The sequence below is a fragment of the Chlorocebus sabaeus genome, chromosome 20 (assembly GCF_047675955.1).
Source record: "Chlorocebus sabaeus isolate Y175 chromosome 20, mChlSab1.0.hap1, whole genome shotgun sequence".
NCBI lineage: Eukaryota > Metazoa > Chordata > Mammalia > Primates > Cercopithecidae > Chlorocebus > Chlorocebus sabaeus.
Window position 1 is genome coordinate 36,531,704 of NC_132923.1, and position 17,349 is coordinate 36,549,052.

At 39.7% G+C, this 17,349-nt stretch overlaps 1 protein-coding gene across 1 annotated transcript in view; it reads right to left on the reverse strand.

Annotated features, from left to right (window-relative positions):
* MFSD14A (major facilitator superfamily domain containing 14A) overlaps nucleotides 1-17,349 on the reverse strand; it is a 47,919-nt gene that overhangs the window by 14,901 nt on the left and 15,669 nt on the right. The window contains exons 3-7 of the mRNA XM_073008545.1: nucleotides 10,178-10,240; nucleotides 8,618-8,745; nucleotides 6,682-6,796; nucleotides 623-841; nucleotides 231-344 (exon numbers count right to left, since the gene is read on the reverse strand). Coding sequence (XP_072864646.1) covers nucleotides 231-344; nucleotides 623-841; nucleotides 6,682-6,796; nucleotides 8,618-8,745; nucleotides 10,178-10,240 — 639 coding nt within the window. The remainder of the gene's footprint in view (nucleotides 1-230; nucleotides 345-622; nucleotides 842-6,681; nucleotides 6,797-8,617; nucleotides 8,746-10,177; nucleotides 10,241-17,349) is intronic.

The window sequence follows — 17,349 nt, forward strand, 5'->3', positions numbered from 1 at the left end:
TAGACACAGGGTTTTGCCATGTTGGCCAGGCTGGTCTCGATCTCCTCACCTCAGGTGATCTGCCCACCTTGGCCTCCCAAAGTGCTGAGATTACAGGCGTGGGCCACTATGCCAAGCCCAATGATATTCATCTTTGAAGGCCACTTCTATTATAGTTCTCTCAAGATTCGGTATTTTTATAAAGCACTGGACAATGAAGGAAAAGTCCCCCTCAGTGGAAGAGGATTTACCTGTCTGAGGTATAGAAAAAAGCTGGAATATTGGCCTGCCTCCGGTAGGTAGGAGAGAAACACCGTGATGCAGATGAGCAGCACTATGGAATCTTGGCCGACTTTTTTTAAGGACTAGAACAAGAAAAAGACTGATTGATATAAGGTTTTATGTCAAAACCACTGAACTGTTCTTAGGAATACGCAGAGATTCCTTTTGACAGTGTACGCGAGGACAATTAGTTGTCCTTTTTAGTTTATTTCATATTCCCCAAACTATTCTGAAAAACATTTCAAAATGTTAAAAGAAAAACCCAAGATGTTTTCCCAAAAGAAATATCTACAACAAAATATGAATGCTGCACTGAATCATGCACTTTTTTATCAAGGAGAAGAAAAAGGTATAAACTTACCGCAAAAGGGTCAGCTTGTTCCCAGGAAATGGGTGCTCCCCAGGATGCTGGCCGCATCTTCTCAGGCAATGACTCTGGCACAGCAACAAGGATAAAACAAATATCTAGCAAAGCTATTGCCGTAGCTAAGACCACCACCAAGCTGTCCCCATATACTCGTCCAAGATAAGCTCCAATTGCAGGACTGGTGACTAAACTTGCAGCAAATGTTGCTGAAACCTGCAATAAATTAAGGATAGATAGAGATTAGTCAGGCTACCTTTTTTCTTCAACACCACACAACTCCTTTCATAATCTTGATTTATGTCAGAACTTCTGTTGCATACCCTCCCTTTTCTCTTCCTACCTGTGTCATTTATCTTTTTTTCTTTTGTGGGGGCAAGAGGGCGGAGCTGGGTCTTGCTCTGTCGCCAGGCTGGAGTGCAGTGGTGCCATCATGGCTCACAGTAGTATTGATCTCTCAGGCCCAAGAGATCTTCCTGCCCGAAGATCTCCTGATGGGGCTACAGGCACACACCACCATGCCCAGCTAATTCTGTGTATTTTTTACAGAGATGGAAGTCTCACTATGTTGCCCAGGCTAGTCTCGAACTCCTGAGCTCAAGCGATCCTCCCACCTCAGCCTCCGAAAGTGCTAGGAGTACAGGTATGAGACACCAAGCCTGGCCCCACTTTTCTTATACTCTCTCCTTTGACAGGAAAAGTAAAGAATTAGATTCTTGCCTAAAAAACAGCCTGGGCAACATGGAGAAATCCTGTCTGTACAAAAAAAAACAAAAAAGAAAAATTAGCTAAGCATGGTGGTGTGCACTTGTAGTCCCAGCTGCTTCAGAGGCTGAGGTGGCATAATTCCTTTGAGCCAGAAAGGCGGAGGTTGCAGTGAGCCATGATAGCACCACTGCACTCCAGCCATGGTGACAGAGTGAGACCCCATCTCAAAAATAAATGATAGCCTCTCAGGACACTGTCTTCAAACTTCTAAGCCTTGAAGCCCTCTGTTCCAATAAATCCTATTGGCAAATTCATAAGTAAAACAGATTGTTTAAGAAGACTGGGTGTGGTGGTTCATGCCTGTAATCTCAGCACTTGGGGAGGCCAAGGTGGGAGGACTGCTTGAAGCCAGAAGTCTGTGACCAGCCTGGGCAACAGAGCAAGACCCCACCTCTATTTAAATTGTTTAACTCTTTTAGTTGAGGAAAGGTTGAGGGCCTGGGCACTGTACAAACGCCCCTCTGTGACTGCCAGTCCTGCTAGTCCTTAGGGGAGGGGTGTCCAATCTTTTGGCTTCCCTGGGCCACACATAAAATACACTAACACTAACAATAGCTGATGAGCTTAAAGAAAAAAAAAATCGCATAATGTTTTAAGCAAGCTTATGAATTTCTGTTGGGCCATGTGCGCAGGCTGTGGGACACGGGTTGGACAAGCTTGCTTTAGGGCATCTCCATAAACCCTTAAGGGCTCTCTGTGAAAGGAGTCTAAAACCCACTGCACTAAGGAAATCCAATTTCATTGTGACTTTTCCAATATTAAAATTAAATGAACTTTTATCTTGATACATACTGAAGGGCTAGCTGAAATAAAGCTTAAAGACTTTGAGGTTCCTCTTTTCATCAACAATACGTTAAGCCCTGGAACAAAACTGAACTTGGTAATATTTTTAGTTGGCAGGGTTAGGAAGAATGAAATCATAGATAAATTAAGAACATCTCTAAAACTCTGAGGAAGTCTATTTTTTAAGCCTGGTGAAGATGAAGATTAAAGTTGAAAAGGACACAAGCAGAGCAAACCTGTTAACCTCAGACATTTCTAGCCTACTGGACAACAGCCTACAAATTAGCAGATGTGACAGCAGGTAACACTTCCTAAAAACAGCACTCTTAGGCACCTGCCTATATTCCCAGCTACTCAGGAGGCTGAGGTGGGAGATCACTTGATCCCAAGAGTGAGTCTAGTCTGGGCAACATAGTAACACCCTGTCTCGAAAGGAAAGAGGAAAGGAAAGCAAAGGGAAAAGGAAAAGAGAAAGGAGAAAGAAGAGGAGCGGAGAGAAGAGGAAAGGAGAGGAGGAGAAAGGAAAAGGGGAAAGGGAAGAGAAAAGGGGAAGGAAAGGGTTAAAAAAGGGAAAAGGTAAGGAAAAGGGGAAGGGAAAAGAAAAGGAAAGAAAAAGAAAAAAGAAGGGAAGGGGAAAGGAAAGGGAAAAGGGGAGGGGAAAGGAAAGGCAAAAGGGGAAGGGAAAGGAAAGGGAAAAGGGAAGGGAAAGGAAAGGGAAAAGGGAAGGGAAAGGAAAGGGAAAAGGGGAGGGAAAGGAAAGGGAAAAGGGGAGGGAAAGGAAAGGCAAAAGGGGAGGGGAAAGGAAAGGCAAAAGGGGAGGGGAAAGGAAAGGGAAAAGGGGAGGGAAAGGAAAGGGAAAAGGGGAGGGGAAAGGAAAGGGAAAAGGGGAGGGGAAAGGAAAGGGAAAAGGGAAGGGAAAGGAAAGGGAAAAGGGAAGGGAAAGGAAAGGGAAAAGGGAAGGGAAAGGAAAGGGAAAAGGGAAGGGAAAGGAAAGGGAAAAGGGAAGGGAAAGGAGAAAATGAAAGTGAAAAAGAAAGGGGAAAGTGAAAGTGAAAAGTGGAAAGGGGAAGGGAGGGGAGGGGGAAGGGAAGGACAAAGGAAACAGAAAGGAAAGGAAAAAGGATCATATTCTTTCAAAACATAATTGGAGATTAATGTTAGAATTTTATTCTGTTTCTATGCCATTTTTGACTTTTGGATGGAGAACTTAAACTTCACAAGAATGCTTACTTGCAACTCTATTGCTTAAGGCAAGCAATTCAATTTTCAAAGGTCAACTATTTGAACAAATACATAAAATTATAGTAATTTCAAACATCTAGCTATCAATCAAATGTCTATCAACTTGTGAATGGATAAGAATATACTACACAGCAATCAAAAAAACTGCTGGCCAGGTGCAGTGGCTCACGCCTGTAATTCCAGCACTTTGGGAGGCTGAGACGGGTGGATCACTTGAGTTTAGGAGTTTGAGACCATCCTGGGCAACATGGTGAAACTCCATCACTACAAAACATACAAAAATTAGTCGTCCCAGCTACTCGGGAGGCTGAGGTGGGAGAATCACTGGAGGCAGGGAGGCAGAGGGAGAGAGAGGCTGCAGTGAGCTGTAACGGCACTACTGCACTCCAGCGTGGGCAAGAGAGTGAGACCATGTCTCAAGAAGAAAAAAATTAGCTGGGCATGGTGGATCACGCCTGTGGTCTTAGCTGCTTTGGAGGCTGAGGCAGGAGGATAGCTTGAGCCCAGGAAGCCAAGGCTTCCGTGAGCCGTGATCATGCCATTGCACTCCAGCCTGGGTGATAGAGCAGGACCCTGTCTCAAAAAAATAAAAGAGAAAAATAGAACCTATTGATCTACAGCATCAATATGAATAAACCTCAAAAGATTATGCTAAGTGAAAGAAGCTAGACACAAAAGACGTTTTGTATTATTTAATTTATATGAAGTTTCTAGAAAAGGCAAAACCATGGTGACAGAAACTAAATTGTTGGTTGCTTGGGGTCATAGGTGGAGCATGGGGAGAGATGGCAAACAGGGCTGAGGGAACTGTTCTATAACTGGGTTGTGGTGGTTTTTTAAACAGTATTTAATATATTCACCGTGGCTCACGTCTGTAATCCCAACACTTTGGGAGGCTGAGGCAGGAGGATCACAAGGTCAGGAGTTCAAGACAAGCCTGGCCAATATGGCGAAACCCTGTCTCTACTAATGGCATGGTGGCGGGTGCCTGTAGTCCCAGCTACTTGGGAGGCTGAGGCAGGAGAATCATTTGAACCTAGGAGGCGGAGGTTGCAGTGAGCCAAGATCGCACCACTGCACTCCAGCCTGGGTGACACAGTAAGACTCCATCTCAACAAAAAAACAAAACAACAAAAAAAATACACACACACACACACATACATATAGATATATGTATTCACATGTGGTGGTCATTTTGTTATTGCAGCCCTGGTGTCGTTTCAGAGGGACCCAGATCTCAGCAGGGCTCTGGCACAAGTGTGGGGAAAGGGATAATGGTTCTCACTATGAGGGTCACTGAAAACATTTGAGGGCACTTACAGAGATCACATTTGCGATACAGTGAGCAAAAGTCAGAGTACAGTTGTTTCATGTCATTTCCCTTCTCCTCAGTTCTCCCCACTTGGTAGCCATTCCTTTCTGCTCAGAAAAAAGACCAAACGATCACCCTACACCCCCCAACCCTCTTTTTTTCAGACAGGTCTCACTCTGTGGCTCATGCTGGAGTGCAGTGGTGCGATCACAGCTCACTGCAGCCTCAACCTCTCAGGCTCAAGTGATGCTCTCACCTAAGCCTCCCAAGTAGCTGGGACTACAGGCACACACCACCACATCTGGCTAATTTTTAAAGTTTCTGTATAGATGGGGTCTCACTCTGTTGCCCAGACTAGTCTCAAACTCCTGGGCTCAAACAATCCTCCTGCCTCAGCCTCCCAAAGTGCTGGGATTACAAGCCACTGCACTCGGCCCTCTACCTTTTTTTTTTTTTAAGACACAAGGTCTCGCTCTGTACTCCAGACTGGAGGGTAGTGGCATGATCATAGCTGCAGCCTCAAACTCCTGGCCTCAAGCAATCCTCCTGCCTTGGTCTCCCAAACCGGTGGTATTACAGGCACATGCCACTGTGCTCGGCCACTTCCCCATGTTTTTTCTGCATCCATATTATTTCTAGAAGATTTAAGTTTCCTTTTTTTTTTTTTTTCCCAGAACATGTCTTAATACACAGAATCTCCAGATTGAAAACTGTTAATTTCAAAACTTTGGCTATGGGAAAATAAATTATTTCAGTCAAAAAACAAACCCCAAATTGGGTTACAGTGTTGTTTGCACAACTGTATAAATTTACTAAAATTCACTGAACTATACTCACAAAAAGGATAAATTTTATGGTATATAAACCATAGCTTAATTAGACGATTTTTTTAAAATCCTGGCTATCCAGTCTCGTATCATTTAATGTTCCAAATTTACAACTGAAATTATTAGTTCTTTTTCTTTTTACTTTTTTTTTTTTTTTTTAAATAGAGACAAGGTTTCACCATGTTGGCCAGGCTGGTCTCGAACTCCTGCTCTCAAGTGATCTGCCTGCTTTGGCTTCCCAAAGTGCTGAGATTACAGGTGTGAGTCACCAAACAGGCCAGAAATCATTAGTTCTTTTTCTAAGTTTCTCTCTATAGGTTTTTCCTTCCCATAAATCTTATGATTCTTCATTATAATGTCCTTTGAATCAGAAATCAGTCCCTTTTAAAACTAATTCAGCCCAACACAATATTCGGTCCTTATTTATCAAAAGGTATTTGTCTCACATTTACTGAAATGCATCACTGTCCTATTTCAGGCTATTCAGAAGTGATCTATTATGGTGCCTATAGTAATCATTCTATTAGTAGGCTTTTTTCCTTTAATTCCTAGATTTGATAGATGACAGATAATACTGCCATAATTTAGTTTGCCAAAAGAGTGTTAAGGAGTTGGCAAACTACCACTATGGCTAAAATCTGGCTAAGTGGTTCTTACGTTCTTAAAGAGTTGATCAACATAAATACACATGCAAAAACAAAAGAATGAAACAGAGACTATATGTGGCCCACAAAGCCACAAAAAAAAGGTTTGCAGATCCCTGAGCTAGATGTTAGCCTGTTGTATTCTAGATTAGACATTAAGTGAGTAGTGACTTTTTTAAACTCTTGACATACTAAATAATTGTTATTTTTAGGATGCTGTTAAAAAGAACTCTACAAGGTAAAATATACTATAATTTCAATTCTGATATGTGACTTATAAATATCTCCTGAATGAAAAGTATCAAAACTTACATAGCCTCACAGTACAAAAAAATTTTAAATGTAGTCTAATGAATGATTTTATTACAAAATATATTTTATGCAAAAATCTTATAATGCAAAGGTTTGCACTCCTTATATCTACCTTAAAAACAAGGCATTTCTCAGCAGGTACAAAAGGTATAGAATAAACACACATACCAGTCCATAAGCCATACTTCTTTCATGCTCTTGAGTTATATCTGCTACGTATGCAAATACCACAGAAAAAGTCACTGCAAAAACCCCGGAAACAGAGATAACAGCAAAGTACCACCTAGGAATGAAAGATAACAAGAAATGGTTAGAGCAATTACCATTATTTTAATCTTTCATTTTTATAAGTTAATTAAGAGTAAGAGCAGCTCATGTCAGTCAACAGCTTACTAGGATAGTTCATGGATTGACTCTTCCATAAACATAAGCCACAGATATTATGAAAACATAGGGCTACAAGGAGCTCTTCAATAGCAGCTCAGTTACTCTACAGGAATACTTAAAATTAGATCATGTATTCAGGCAAATCTTTTGACCAACTATTGAATTGTTAAGTGGTTTTGTTTTTACTGCCAAAAACAGCAGCAAACTAAAGTATATTATAATCCATCCATTACTGTTTTTCATCACTAGACAAAAAACAAAATCCAGTAAACAAGACTGAGGAACAAGTTTCTTCATATTTATCTTGAGCCTCTATATAGTAACTAAATGTTTTCCATAAGTTATCTTTAGCTTTTCAAATGCTGGCAAAATAAATAACTCAGTTTCACGAAGAAAAAACCTATATGGCAGTGTCCAGTGTTAATAAAACTGAGAATAGACAGTTACTATAAAGAGTGAACAAAATATTTAAAAAGCAAATTATATTTTGCTATAAATAATTCCAAAATATCTAGCTAGGAATAAGAAGTTTCTATTGTAATACTGATGTTTAGTTTCTGAAAATCATATATGATCATAATGAACTTTCAAAATATCATTTCACCAAGACTATGACTACTAAAATTTTTCTAACACACCACTTAACACAGCAAATTCTTTGTTCATTCTATGTTCAATCTTTGGTAAGATTTCATGTGCATGAGCGGCCTTCATCAAAGGCTTAGTCTATTAGAGTTGTACCTCATCTACAAGAAGAAGATCCTGCCCCACATAAACCTGTGGGCTGTTGTAGATAACACCATGGAAATAAAGTCCATCCATGATGTAGAACTAACTAACATTAATACTAAGTGGAGTAAAAAGAACATTAGTCAGAATAAATCTACAACCAAATTGGGCTCTGACTTTAGGACAATTATTCCCTTTTTGTTAGCTTTCCTTCCCTTGCCTCCTGAATGAAACAAAAAAACTGATTTTAATCAAGGTGGCCTTGAGTCCAGCCTCTTGTAACTAGGAGCAGCATATCCCTGAAATCTGACCAAAGAAATGCAAGCAGAGATGGGATGGGAATTCTGTAAAGTTTCCTTAAAAGAAGGCGATGTGCTCTTCTTAGCAACTCCTTCCACCTTGCTCTCAGTAGTATGACTTGATGGCTGGAGCTCAAGAAGCCACTTTGTTCAATGAGGTGAGAGATAAGGATGTAAGAACAGCAAGACAGAAAAAGTCCGCTCCACTGGAACTGCCACACCAGCTCCAGACTGCTCAACTGCAGGTGTTTTTTCACATGAAAAGAGAAATAAACTTGATTTTTAAGCAACTATTATTTTGGGTTTTGATATGTAACAAAATCTATTCCTAACTAATATAGATAATGACAAACTTTGTATCTGTTTTTTAACATTCTATATAAGAAAAAAAGTTAGCAATCCTATCCAGTCCCTAAAATATTGTTTTGAAATTTGGGTTCTGGAATCCAAAATTAAGTTAGCCAGAAGTCTAGATGCCTCCAACAGGGTCATCTATTTCTAAAATCTTTATGAACTATTACCTACTATATTTTTAGAAGCCTTCTTATCTGTGTGAAAGAATAAATGTATTAGAAAAATAAAATTAAAACCTCATAACCAAGATTGCCCAAGTGAAAGAAATAAAGGAACATTAAGAAAACAATAACTGAAAGTGATATTTAGTTGCTATAATCCAAATGTGCACGTACCATGGGCTGATCTTCATTAAAGGAATTGGGGCACATGTGAAAAATACTGTTAGCAGCAAGAAGGATTTTCGGCCCCAAACATCAGAAAGAGCACCAATAAGCGGGGCACTAAGGAATGACAACAAACCCTAAAAGAATTAAATGAAAAAAATGAAAACCACACATCTACAAACATGAACCAAAAATAAATAATTTTACTCCTATAGAAAAATTTTCAACAACTTTGCTTCTAAAGTAAATATATCACAAACTTTTAAATAAATAATGAATTGCTTATTTATACATAATTTTAAAATTTCCCAAGACAGTTTAAAATCATCTGTAGGGCTCCAGGTAGGTATTAAATACGAACTTCTCTAATAAATTCTCAATCACAATAAATCCACAATAGCAATTCCATATGCTAATTTCCTGTGTATGTATGTATATATACATATGTATGTATGTTCGTGCATGTGTGTGTGTGTGTGTGTGTATCAACAGACTAATTATCTGTTTAGAAAATTTGTTTGTCAAACTGAATCAAGAGTAAAGAATCTGAGCGGGGCATGGTGGCTTGCACCAATAATCTCAACACTTTGTGAGGTCAAGGGCAGATCACTTAGGTCAGGAGTTCGAGACCAGCCTGGCCAACATGGCAAAACCCTGTCTCTACTAAAAATACAAAAAATTAGCTGAGTGTGGTGGCATACGCCTGTGGTCCCAGCTACTTAAGAGGTTGAGGCATGCCGGGCGCGGTGGCTCAAGCCTGTAATCCCAGCACTTTGGGAGGCCGAGACGGGCGGATCACGAGGTCAGAAGATCGAGACCATCCTGGCTAACACGGTAAAACCCCGTCTCTACTAAAACTACAAAAAAACTAGCCGGGCGAGGTGGCGGGCGCCTGTAGTCCCAGCTACTCGGGAGGCTGAGGCAGGAGAATGGCATGAACTCGGGAGACGGAGCTTGCAGTGAGCTGAGATCCGGCCACTGCACTCCAGCCTGGGCGACAGAGCGAGACTCCGTCTCAAAAAAAAAAAAAAAAAAAAAAAAAAAAAAGAGGTTGAGGCAGAAGAATCGCTTGAACCTGGGAGGTAGAGAGGTTGCAGTGAGCTGAGATCATGCCACTTGCACTCCAGCCTGGGTGACAGTGTGAGACTCTGCCTCCAAAAAAAAAAAAAGAAAGAAAAAGAAAAAGAGCAAAGAATTCATATAATAACTAACTCTTTACCCTACTGATACAGTTTTGTATTGATGGGGGGTTTTGAGTATAGTTTTCTTCCTCTTCAATCTGTAGTCTTACAAAATCATTGAGATCTCTGGAATTAAAATGCCAACATAAAAACAGGGAATCTGTTATGATGTGGTTTATTATTTTACACAATTGGCGATACTGTAGTTAGATCGAATTTAAAACTCAAGTCTAGAAAGTATTAAGATAGCTCTCACAATATACTCCATCTAATTATAAAAATTAAGTTGTTAATCAATAAACAAACATATATTGGCATAGTTATAGATACATAAGTATTTATGTATGTTCATCTGTGTGCATGTATATATATGTATGACTGATCCTACCTTTACTCCTTGAATTAAGCCATTCATCAGAAATGTATGTTTAGGGAAGGTTTCATGTAATACCTAAAGAAAAAAAAACAAAATAAAAATCACATGCTATATTTCAGTCTTAATAAAATTTCCATATTTACCTTTTTGAACATCCTTTCATACTACAATCTATTTTACATATTCAGATTTGCATGACATGCATATGACCATTAATAATCATCTATTTATACGGTACTTACTATGTCACAGGGCACTAAATTGGGCACTTTACATATATTATCTCATTTAATCCCTCATAACAACCCTATCAGAAAACTGATATGCAGAGGTTAAACATCTTGTCTAAGACTACATTCAGTAGGTAAATGGCAAAGCTGAAACTGAACCTAGGAGATCAGACTTGAAAGCCTATGCTTTTACTCACTATGCTATGATGCTTCCTCAAAATAACTGACTTATATTTCTCTTTCAGATGGATATATTATCTGGGATAGGAGATTGGGAAAATTAATAAGGAATTTTTAATTGCCACAAAGTAGATCAAGAAAGATTCTATAAAATAAGAAAAAAATCCCAACCTATGAAAATGTATAACAAGTTATTCTATCCTTTCCAAGGCTTGTTCTCAAATCATGTGGTATCGTTTTTTTTGCAGTGGGCAGCAGGAGAACCATTGGAATGCGTCAACTGAAAAGGCAATTCCAGGCAATTGGAAAAATAAACAGCAGCTACCATTTTTACAGCCTATATGTACTCTTATTTAATCCCAACATTGTGAATTAGATAATATTATCACTTTACAGATGAGGCAACTGAGTTCCTGTTTGACTTAGAAACTAATGCTTCCATTATCCAATGCTATCTCTCAGTAAAAACAATAGAGAATGGGAATGTGGGTAACAAGAAAGGTAGGGAAGGCTTTCCCTTTAAGAAGAAACACTATGCTAAATATACTTTCTGACATGTTGCAAGAAGAACCTTTGGAGGGATCAGAGTTGCTCCCCTTTCTTCAGTGATCCTTCTTCTGCCAATAGCAAGAAATTTAACAAAAATGTGCTCATTGTAAGTAAAAATAAAATTAGAGGCCAGGTGTGGTGGCTCACGCCTGTAATCCCAACACTTCGGGAGGAAGAGGAGGATGGATCACCTGAGGTGGGAGTTCGAGACCAGCCTGGCCAACATGGCGAAACCTCATCTCTACTAAAAACACAAAAATTAGCCAGGCATGATGGCGGGTGCCTGCAATCCCAGCTACTCGGGAGGCTGAGGCAGGAGAATCACTTAAACCCGGAGGGCTAAGGTTGCAGTGAGCCAAGATCATGCCACTGCACTCCATCTTCAGCAACAGAGCGATACCCTGTCTTAGGGAAGAAATGAAAAAAGTCTTAGACTGTATGTAAATGAATGGGTTTGACTGTGTTCTAATAAAATTTTATTTATAAAAATAGTATGTGATCTCCAGGACCCTGGACTGGGCAAAGATTTCTTGATAATACTCCACGATCACAGGCCGCCAAAGTGAAAACGGACAAATAGGATCACATCAAGTTTAAAGCTGCACAGCAAAGCAAACAAGAAAGTGAAGAGACAACCCACAGTATAGGAGAAAACATCTGCAAACTATCCATCTGACAAGGGATTAATAATGAAAATGTATAAGGGGCTCAAATTATTCTATCAGAAAAGAATCTAAGAATCTAATAATCTGATTTTTAAAAATGGGCAAAAGAACTGAATAGACATTTCTCAAAAGAAGACATACAAGTGACCAATAGGTATACGAAAAAATGCTCAACCATCACTGATCATCAGAGAAATGAAAATCAAAACTACAGTGAAATATCATCTCACCCCAGTTAAAAATGGCTTTTATCCAAAAGATAGGCAAGGATGTGGAGAAAAGGGAACACTCGTACACTGTTGGTGGGAATGTAAATTAGTACAATCACTATGGAAAACAGTTGGAAGGTTCCTCAAAAAACCTAAAAATAGAGCTACCATATGATCCAGCAATCTCACTGCTAGGTATATATCGCCCCGCCCACCCTCAAAAAAAGGAAATCAGTATATCAAAGAGATATCTGTACTCCTATGTTTACTGCAGCACTATTCCTTTGTTTGTTTGAGACGGAGTTACGCTCTTGTCGCCCAGGCTGGAGTGAGATGGCGTTATCTCGGCTCACTGCAACCTCCGCCTCTAAGGTCCAAGTGATTCTCCTGCCTCAGCCTCCTGAGTAGCTGGGATTACAGCGTGCACCACCACGCCTGGCTAATTTCTGTATGCAGCACTATTCTTAATAGCTAAGGTTCGGAAGCAATCTAAGTGTCCATCAACAGATGAATGGAAGGATAAAGAAAATGTGGTACTTATACATACAGAAAAAGAATGAGATCCTGTCATTTGCAACAATATGGATGGAACTGGAGGTCATTATGTTAAGAGAAATAAGCCAGGCACAAAAAGAGAAACTTCACATGTTCTCACTTATTTGTGAGAGCTAAAAATTACAACAATTGAACTGATGGCGATAGAGCAGAATGATGGTTACCAGAGGCTGGGAAGGGTAATGGGGGAAGGAGGGGATGGTTAGTGGGCACAAAAAAATAGAATAAGATCTACTACTTAATAGGCTAACAGGTTGACTATAGCCATCATTTATTCTACATTTTAAAATAACTAAAATTGGGCCAGGCGTGGTGGTTCACACCTGTAATCCCAGCACCTTGGGAGGCCGAGGCGGGCAGATCACAAGGTCAAGAGATCGAGACCATCCTGACCAACATGGTGAAACCCCATCTCTACTAAAAATACAAAAATTAGCTGGGTGTGGAGGCTCATGCCTGTAATCCCAGCTACTTGGGAGGCTGAGACAAAAGAATCACTTGAACCCAGGAGGCGGAGGTTGCAGTGAGCCAAGATTGCACCATTGCACTCCAGCCTGGTGACAGAGCAAGGCTCCGTCTCAGAAAAACAAAAAACAAAACAAAACAAAACAAAACCTAAAATTGGACTGTTTACAACACAAAGAAACGATAAATGCTTGAAATGATGGATACCCCATTTACCCTGGTGTAATTATTACATCTGTATGCCCGTATCAAAATATCTCATGTACCCCATAAATATAATACCCTACTATGTACCCACAAAAATAAAACATGTTATTTAAAAATAAAAAAGGAAAAATGGCAGGCCCTCTCTAATTGAAAAGAATTATTGGGAGGTCTTTGAGAAACTCCTAGTTCTTTTTAGAGTTCTACTGCACGCATTAACTAAGTAGCAGTTTATGATAAGTGACAATTAGGAAAAAGTTCAATTCAACATACTTGTGAAAAGGAATATAAACACACACACACACACAGAGAAAGCTACCAGAAGCAACTACAAAAAAAAAAAGAGTGCAAAAAAGATTTAGTCCTCTAGCCATATTTTGCCAGTCCTTGTGCTAAAGGGTAAGATTTAAACTCCTTAAACTAGTATCTCAAACTTTTTATGGGACTCAAATGTATTATGCTTTTCTTTCAATAATGACAAAGGGCCTACCGCAAGCCAAATCTTTCTAGGTATGAAGAACAGGTTTGGTGTTAGAAAGAATGAAGAACATTATAAACGTCTGTAAGAAGTTTTATACTATGCTAGATCTTATCGCTAATGATTCACTTTGCCAAGCTATATTCCATTCCAATCAATCTGTTCTCCTTGCTGTTTCTGAAATATTCTACACTTTCCAATATTCATATTTTATATATGACATCCTTTCAATTTTGAATGTTTCTTCCCTTTCTTTATCTAGTCAACCCCCAACCCTTCCAAACTGTTCCTCTGCTACCTTTCTTCTCCAAAGCAATTTCTCCTTTGCAGCCATACAATTTCTAATAAAATTTTAACAGACAAATATAACAAGTAATTCAAATGTTGTAAAGATTTTTGATGTCAGGATTCTTTAGCACTGGTCTTTAGAGGTGAACAGAGAAAATGTAACATTTTTCTAAATAATCCTTAAAATGTTAAACGCTTTGGGGCTGTTTCTGTAGCCAAGGACACGAAACCATCTAGGTAGAAGAAATGCTAGTGGATTTTGAGTGTTCCGTAACATGGACTGTGCATCTAGCAGCTTGAATCATCAAATACACTGGCCTATTATTTCCAGAGCCATAGGTTTGTCAAAAGGGTAAAGCCAGCCAGGCACAGTGGCTCATGCCCGTAATCCCAGCACTTTGGGAGGCCGAGGCGGGAGGATCATTTGAGGTCAGGAGTTTGAGACCACCCTGGCCAACAAGGCGAAATCCCGTCTCTACTAAAAAACAAAAAATTGGATGGGGTGGTGGCTCACGCCTGTAATCCCAGCACTTTGGGAGGCCGAGGTGGGTGGATCACAAGGTAAGGAGTTCAAGACCAGCCTGACCAAGATGGTGAAACCCTATCTCTACCAAAAATAAAAAAATTAGCCGGGCATAGTGGCAGGTGCCTGTAATCCCGCCTATTTGGGAGGCTGAGCCAGAGAACTGCTTGAACCTGGGAGGCGAAGGTTGCAGTGAGCCGAGACAGCGACACTGCATTCCAGCCTAGGCGACAGAGTGAGACTCTGTCTCAAAAAAAATAATAAAAAAAATAATTAGCTGGGTGTGGTGACGCGCACCTGTAATTCCAGCTACTGGGGAGGCTGAGGCAGGAGAATCTCTTGAACCTTGGAGGCGGAGGTTGCAGTGAGCTGAGATCATGCCATTGCACTCCAACCTGGATGACAGATTAAGACTCCGTCTCAATGAAAAAAAAAGAAACAAAAACGGTAAATCCGCTCCTTGGCATTACAGATCCTTACACCTACTGTCATTCTCATTACTTAGCTAATATGTTACATAATCAAGCAATGAACACTGATTCTGACAGAACATCTACTATGACAAACTATATATTCATACCCTCTCAAAAGTGTTAGACTTCAATCTTTAAAAACACTTGTCAGTACAAAATTCTTTTTAGCTAAATCCCCTTGTTGGTAGAGGCTCACCATCTTCCCCTTGGCAGGTCTTCCATAAAACACAGCTTTTGTTTTTTGACTGTTCTATAAGAGCTTAAAAGTGAAAGATAATTGCAACATAGTTTTTTTTATCTTAAAATGTCACATTAGTTTTTAAAATTAAGAAATTAAGGCTATGATAAATCCCAAGCCAGACATTCAAAATTAATATGTCTAAAACTGGTTATCTGATTTTAAAAAATACTTTAAAGAATATCTTTGAAATCTGAAATGCTGAAACAAACTATAACTTTTGAGGGAGGGACGGGGAAATGAAAGATACTGACTTAAAATACAAATTAAATTATGTCTTCATCCTCATTTCCTTTTAAAATGAATGTTAGAAACTTTGACTCTTGTGGCATGCACCATTTATAATCAGTTTCAAAACACATAAAACAGAAATGAAATGTTTAAAGATTAACAGACTTTTAAGAGGAGAGCCTTCTTTTACCCTGAAACCCACCTCTTTACACACCTGGGGAAGAGTGGGAGGAGTACTGGAGCCCAAAAGAAAGGCTGCCAACAAAAGCAACAATAACAAAAAACAAAATTTGTAAGCAAAAAGCCTTGAAATGAGTAAAACCTTTTTAAAAAAGCCCATACTGAATTAATACATTGTTCTTAATTAGTGACATATACTAAATATGTAACAGGGTAACTTCTAAAAAGTAGATACGCCAGGCTGGACATGGTGGCTCACGCCTATAATCCCAGCGCTTTGGGAGGCCGAGGCAGGGGGATCACCTGAGGTCAGGAGTTCAAGACGAGCCTGGCCAACGTGGTGAAACCCCGTCTCTACTAAAAATACAAAAATTAGCCTGGCATGGTGGCACATGCCTATAGTCCCAGCTACTTAGGAGGCTAACGCAGGAGAATTGCTTGAACCTGGGAGGTGGAGGTTGCAGTGAGCCAAGGTTGCACCACTGCACTCCAGCCTGGGCAACAGAGTGAGACTCTGTCTCAAAATAAATAAATAAAATAAAATAAGAAAACACAGAAAAATTAAAGATAATAAGAATACATTGGCCAGGCACAGTGGCTCACACCTGTAATGCCAGCACTTTGGGAGGCCAAGGCGGGCAGATCACGAGGTTACGAGATCGAGACCATTCTGGTCAACATGGTGAAATCCCATCTCTACTAAAAGTACAAAAATTAGCTGGGCATGGTGGCACGTGCCTGTAGTCTCAGCTACTAGGGAGGCTGAGGCAGGAGAATTGCTTGAACCTGGGAGGCAGGGGTTGTAGTAAGCCAAGATTGTGCCTCTGCACTCCAGCCTGGTGACAAAGCGAGACTCCGTCTCAAGAAAAAAAAAAAAGGAATACATTAAGCACAACATTAGTCTATGAAAAATGAATAAACGAGCCTTTCTAATTAAGGGGACCCTTCCTTGTTCTTAAAAAAGATAGCCTCCCTTTGTCCAACTAAGAAAAAAAAGTACCAAAATTACACAGAAGATGACATACCTAAAAAAATGTAAACGAGAAGCAAATTTTAAAAATAGCTATATACACTTGAAATACTGATAACAAATTATGGAAACATCACAAAATGCTTTTTTTCACAGCTTGCTAACAGCTCATCCACATTTTGATCACCCTACTTAGCTAATGGTTGGGCTGCCTCATAACCTCAACTATCTAAAACATCGGTACAAACCAGTTACTACCTGCATTCCCCAAAAGACTGACCACTGGAGGAGTCAAGGAAGCCTAGGTGCAAATACCAACACTGCAGCTTACTGTCAGAGTAGCAATCACAGTGCTTAACTTTTCTAAGCCCCGGCTTCCTCATCTGTATTATGAGGCTAATATCTCACTGATAAGGTGGTTGTGAGGGTTAAAAATGATAATGTATTCAAAGTGGAATACGTTAGGACCGTGCCTAACATAGTCCACTTTGAATACATTAAAGGACTGTGCCTGGATCCATCATAACATAAATACACGTGGACTGTTTACTATTACAAAGCTCAAGTACTTTAAATGGTAGGAGTGATGATCTACCAGACAGATTTATATGTTAAATTGACAACTTATAAAAAGCATACTGGCACACTAGGAAAGCTAATGTAAAGTCATGAGTCCACAAAGTTATTACAGCACTTCAGTAACCCTTGACAACAAACAGGCTATTACAATTCAATGAAGTTATGAA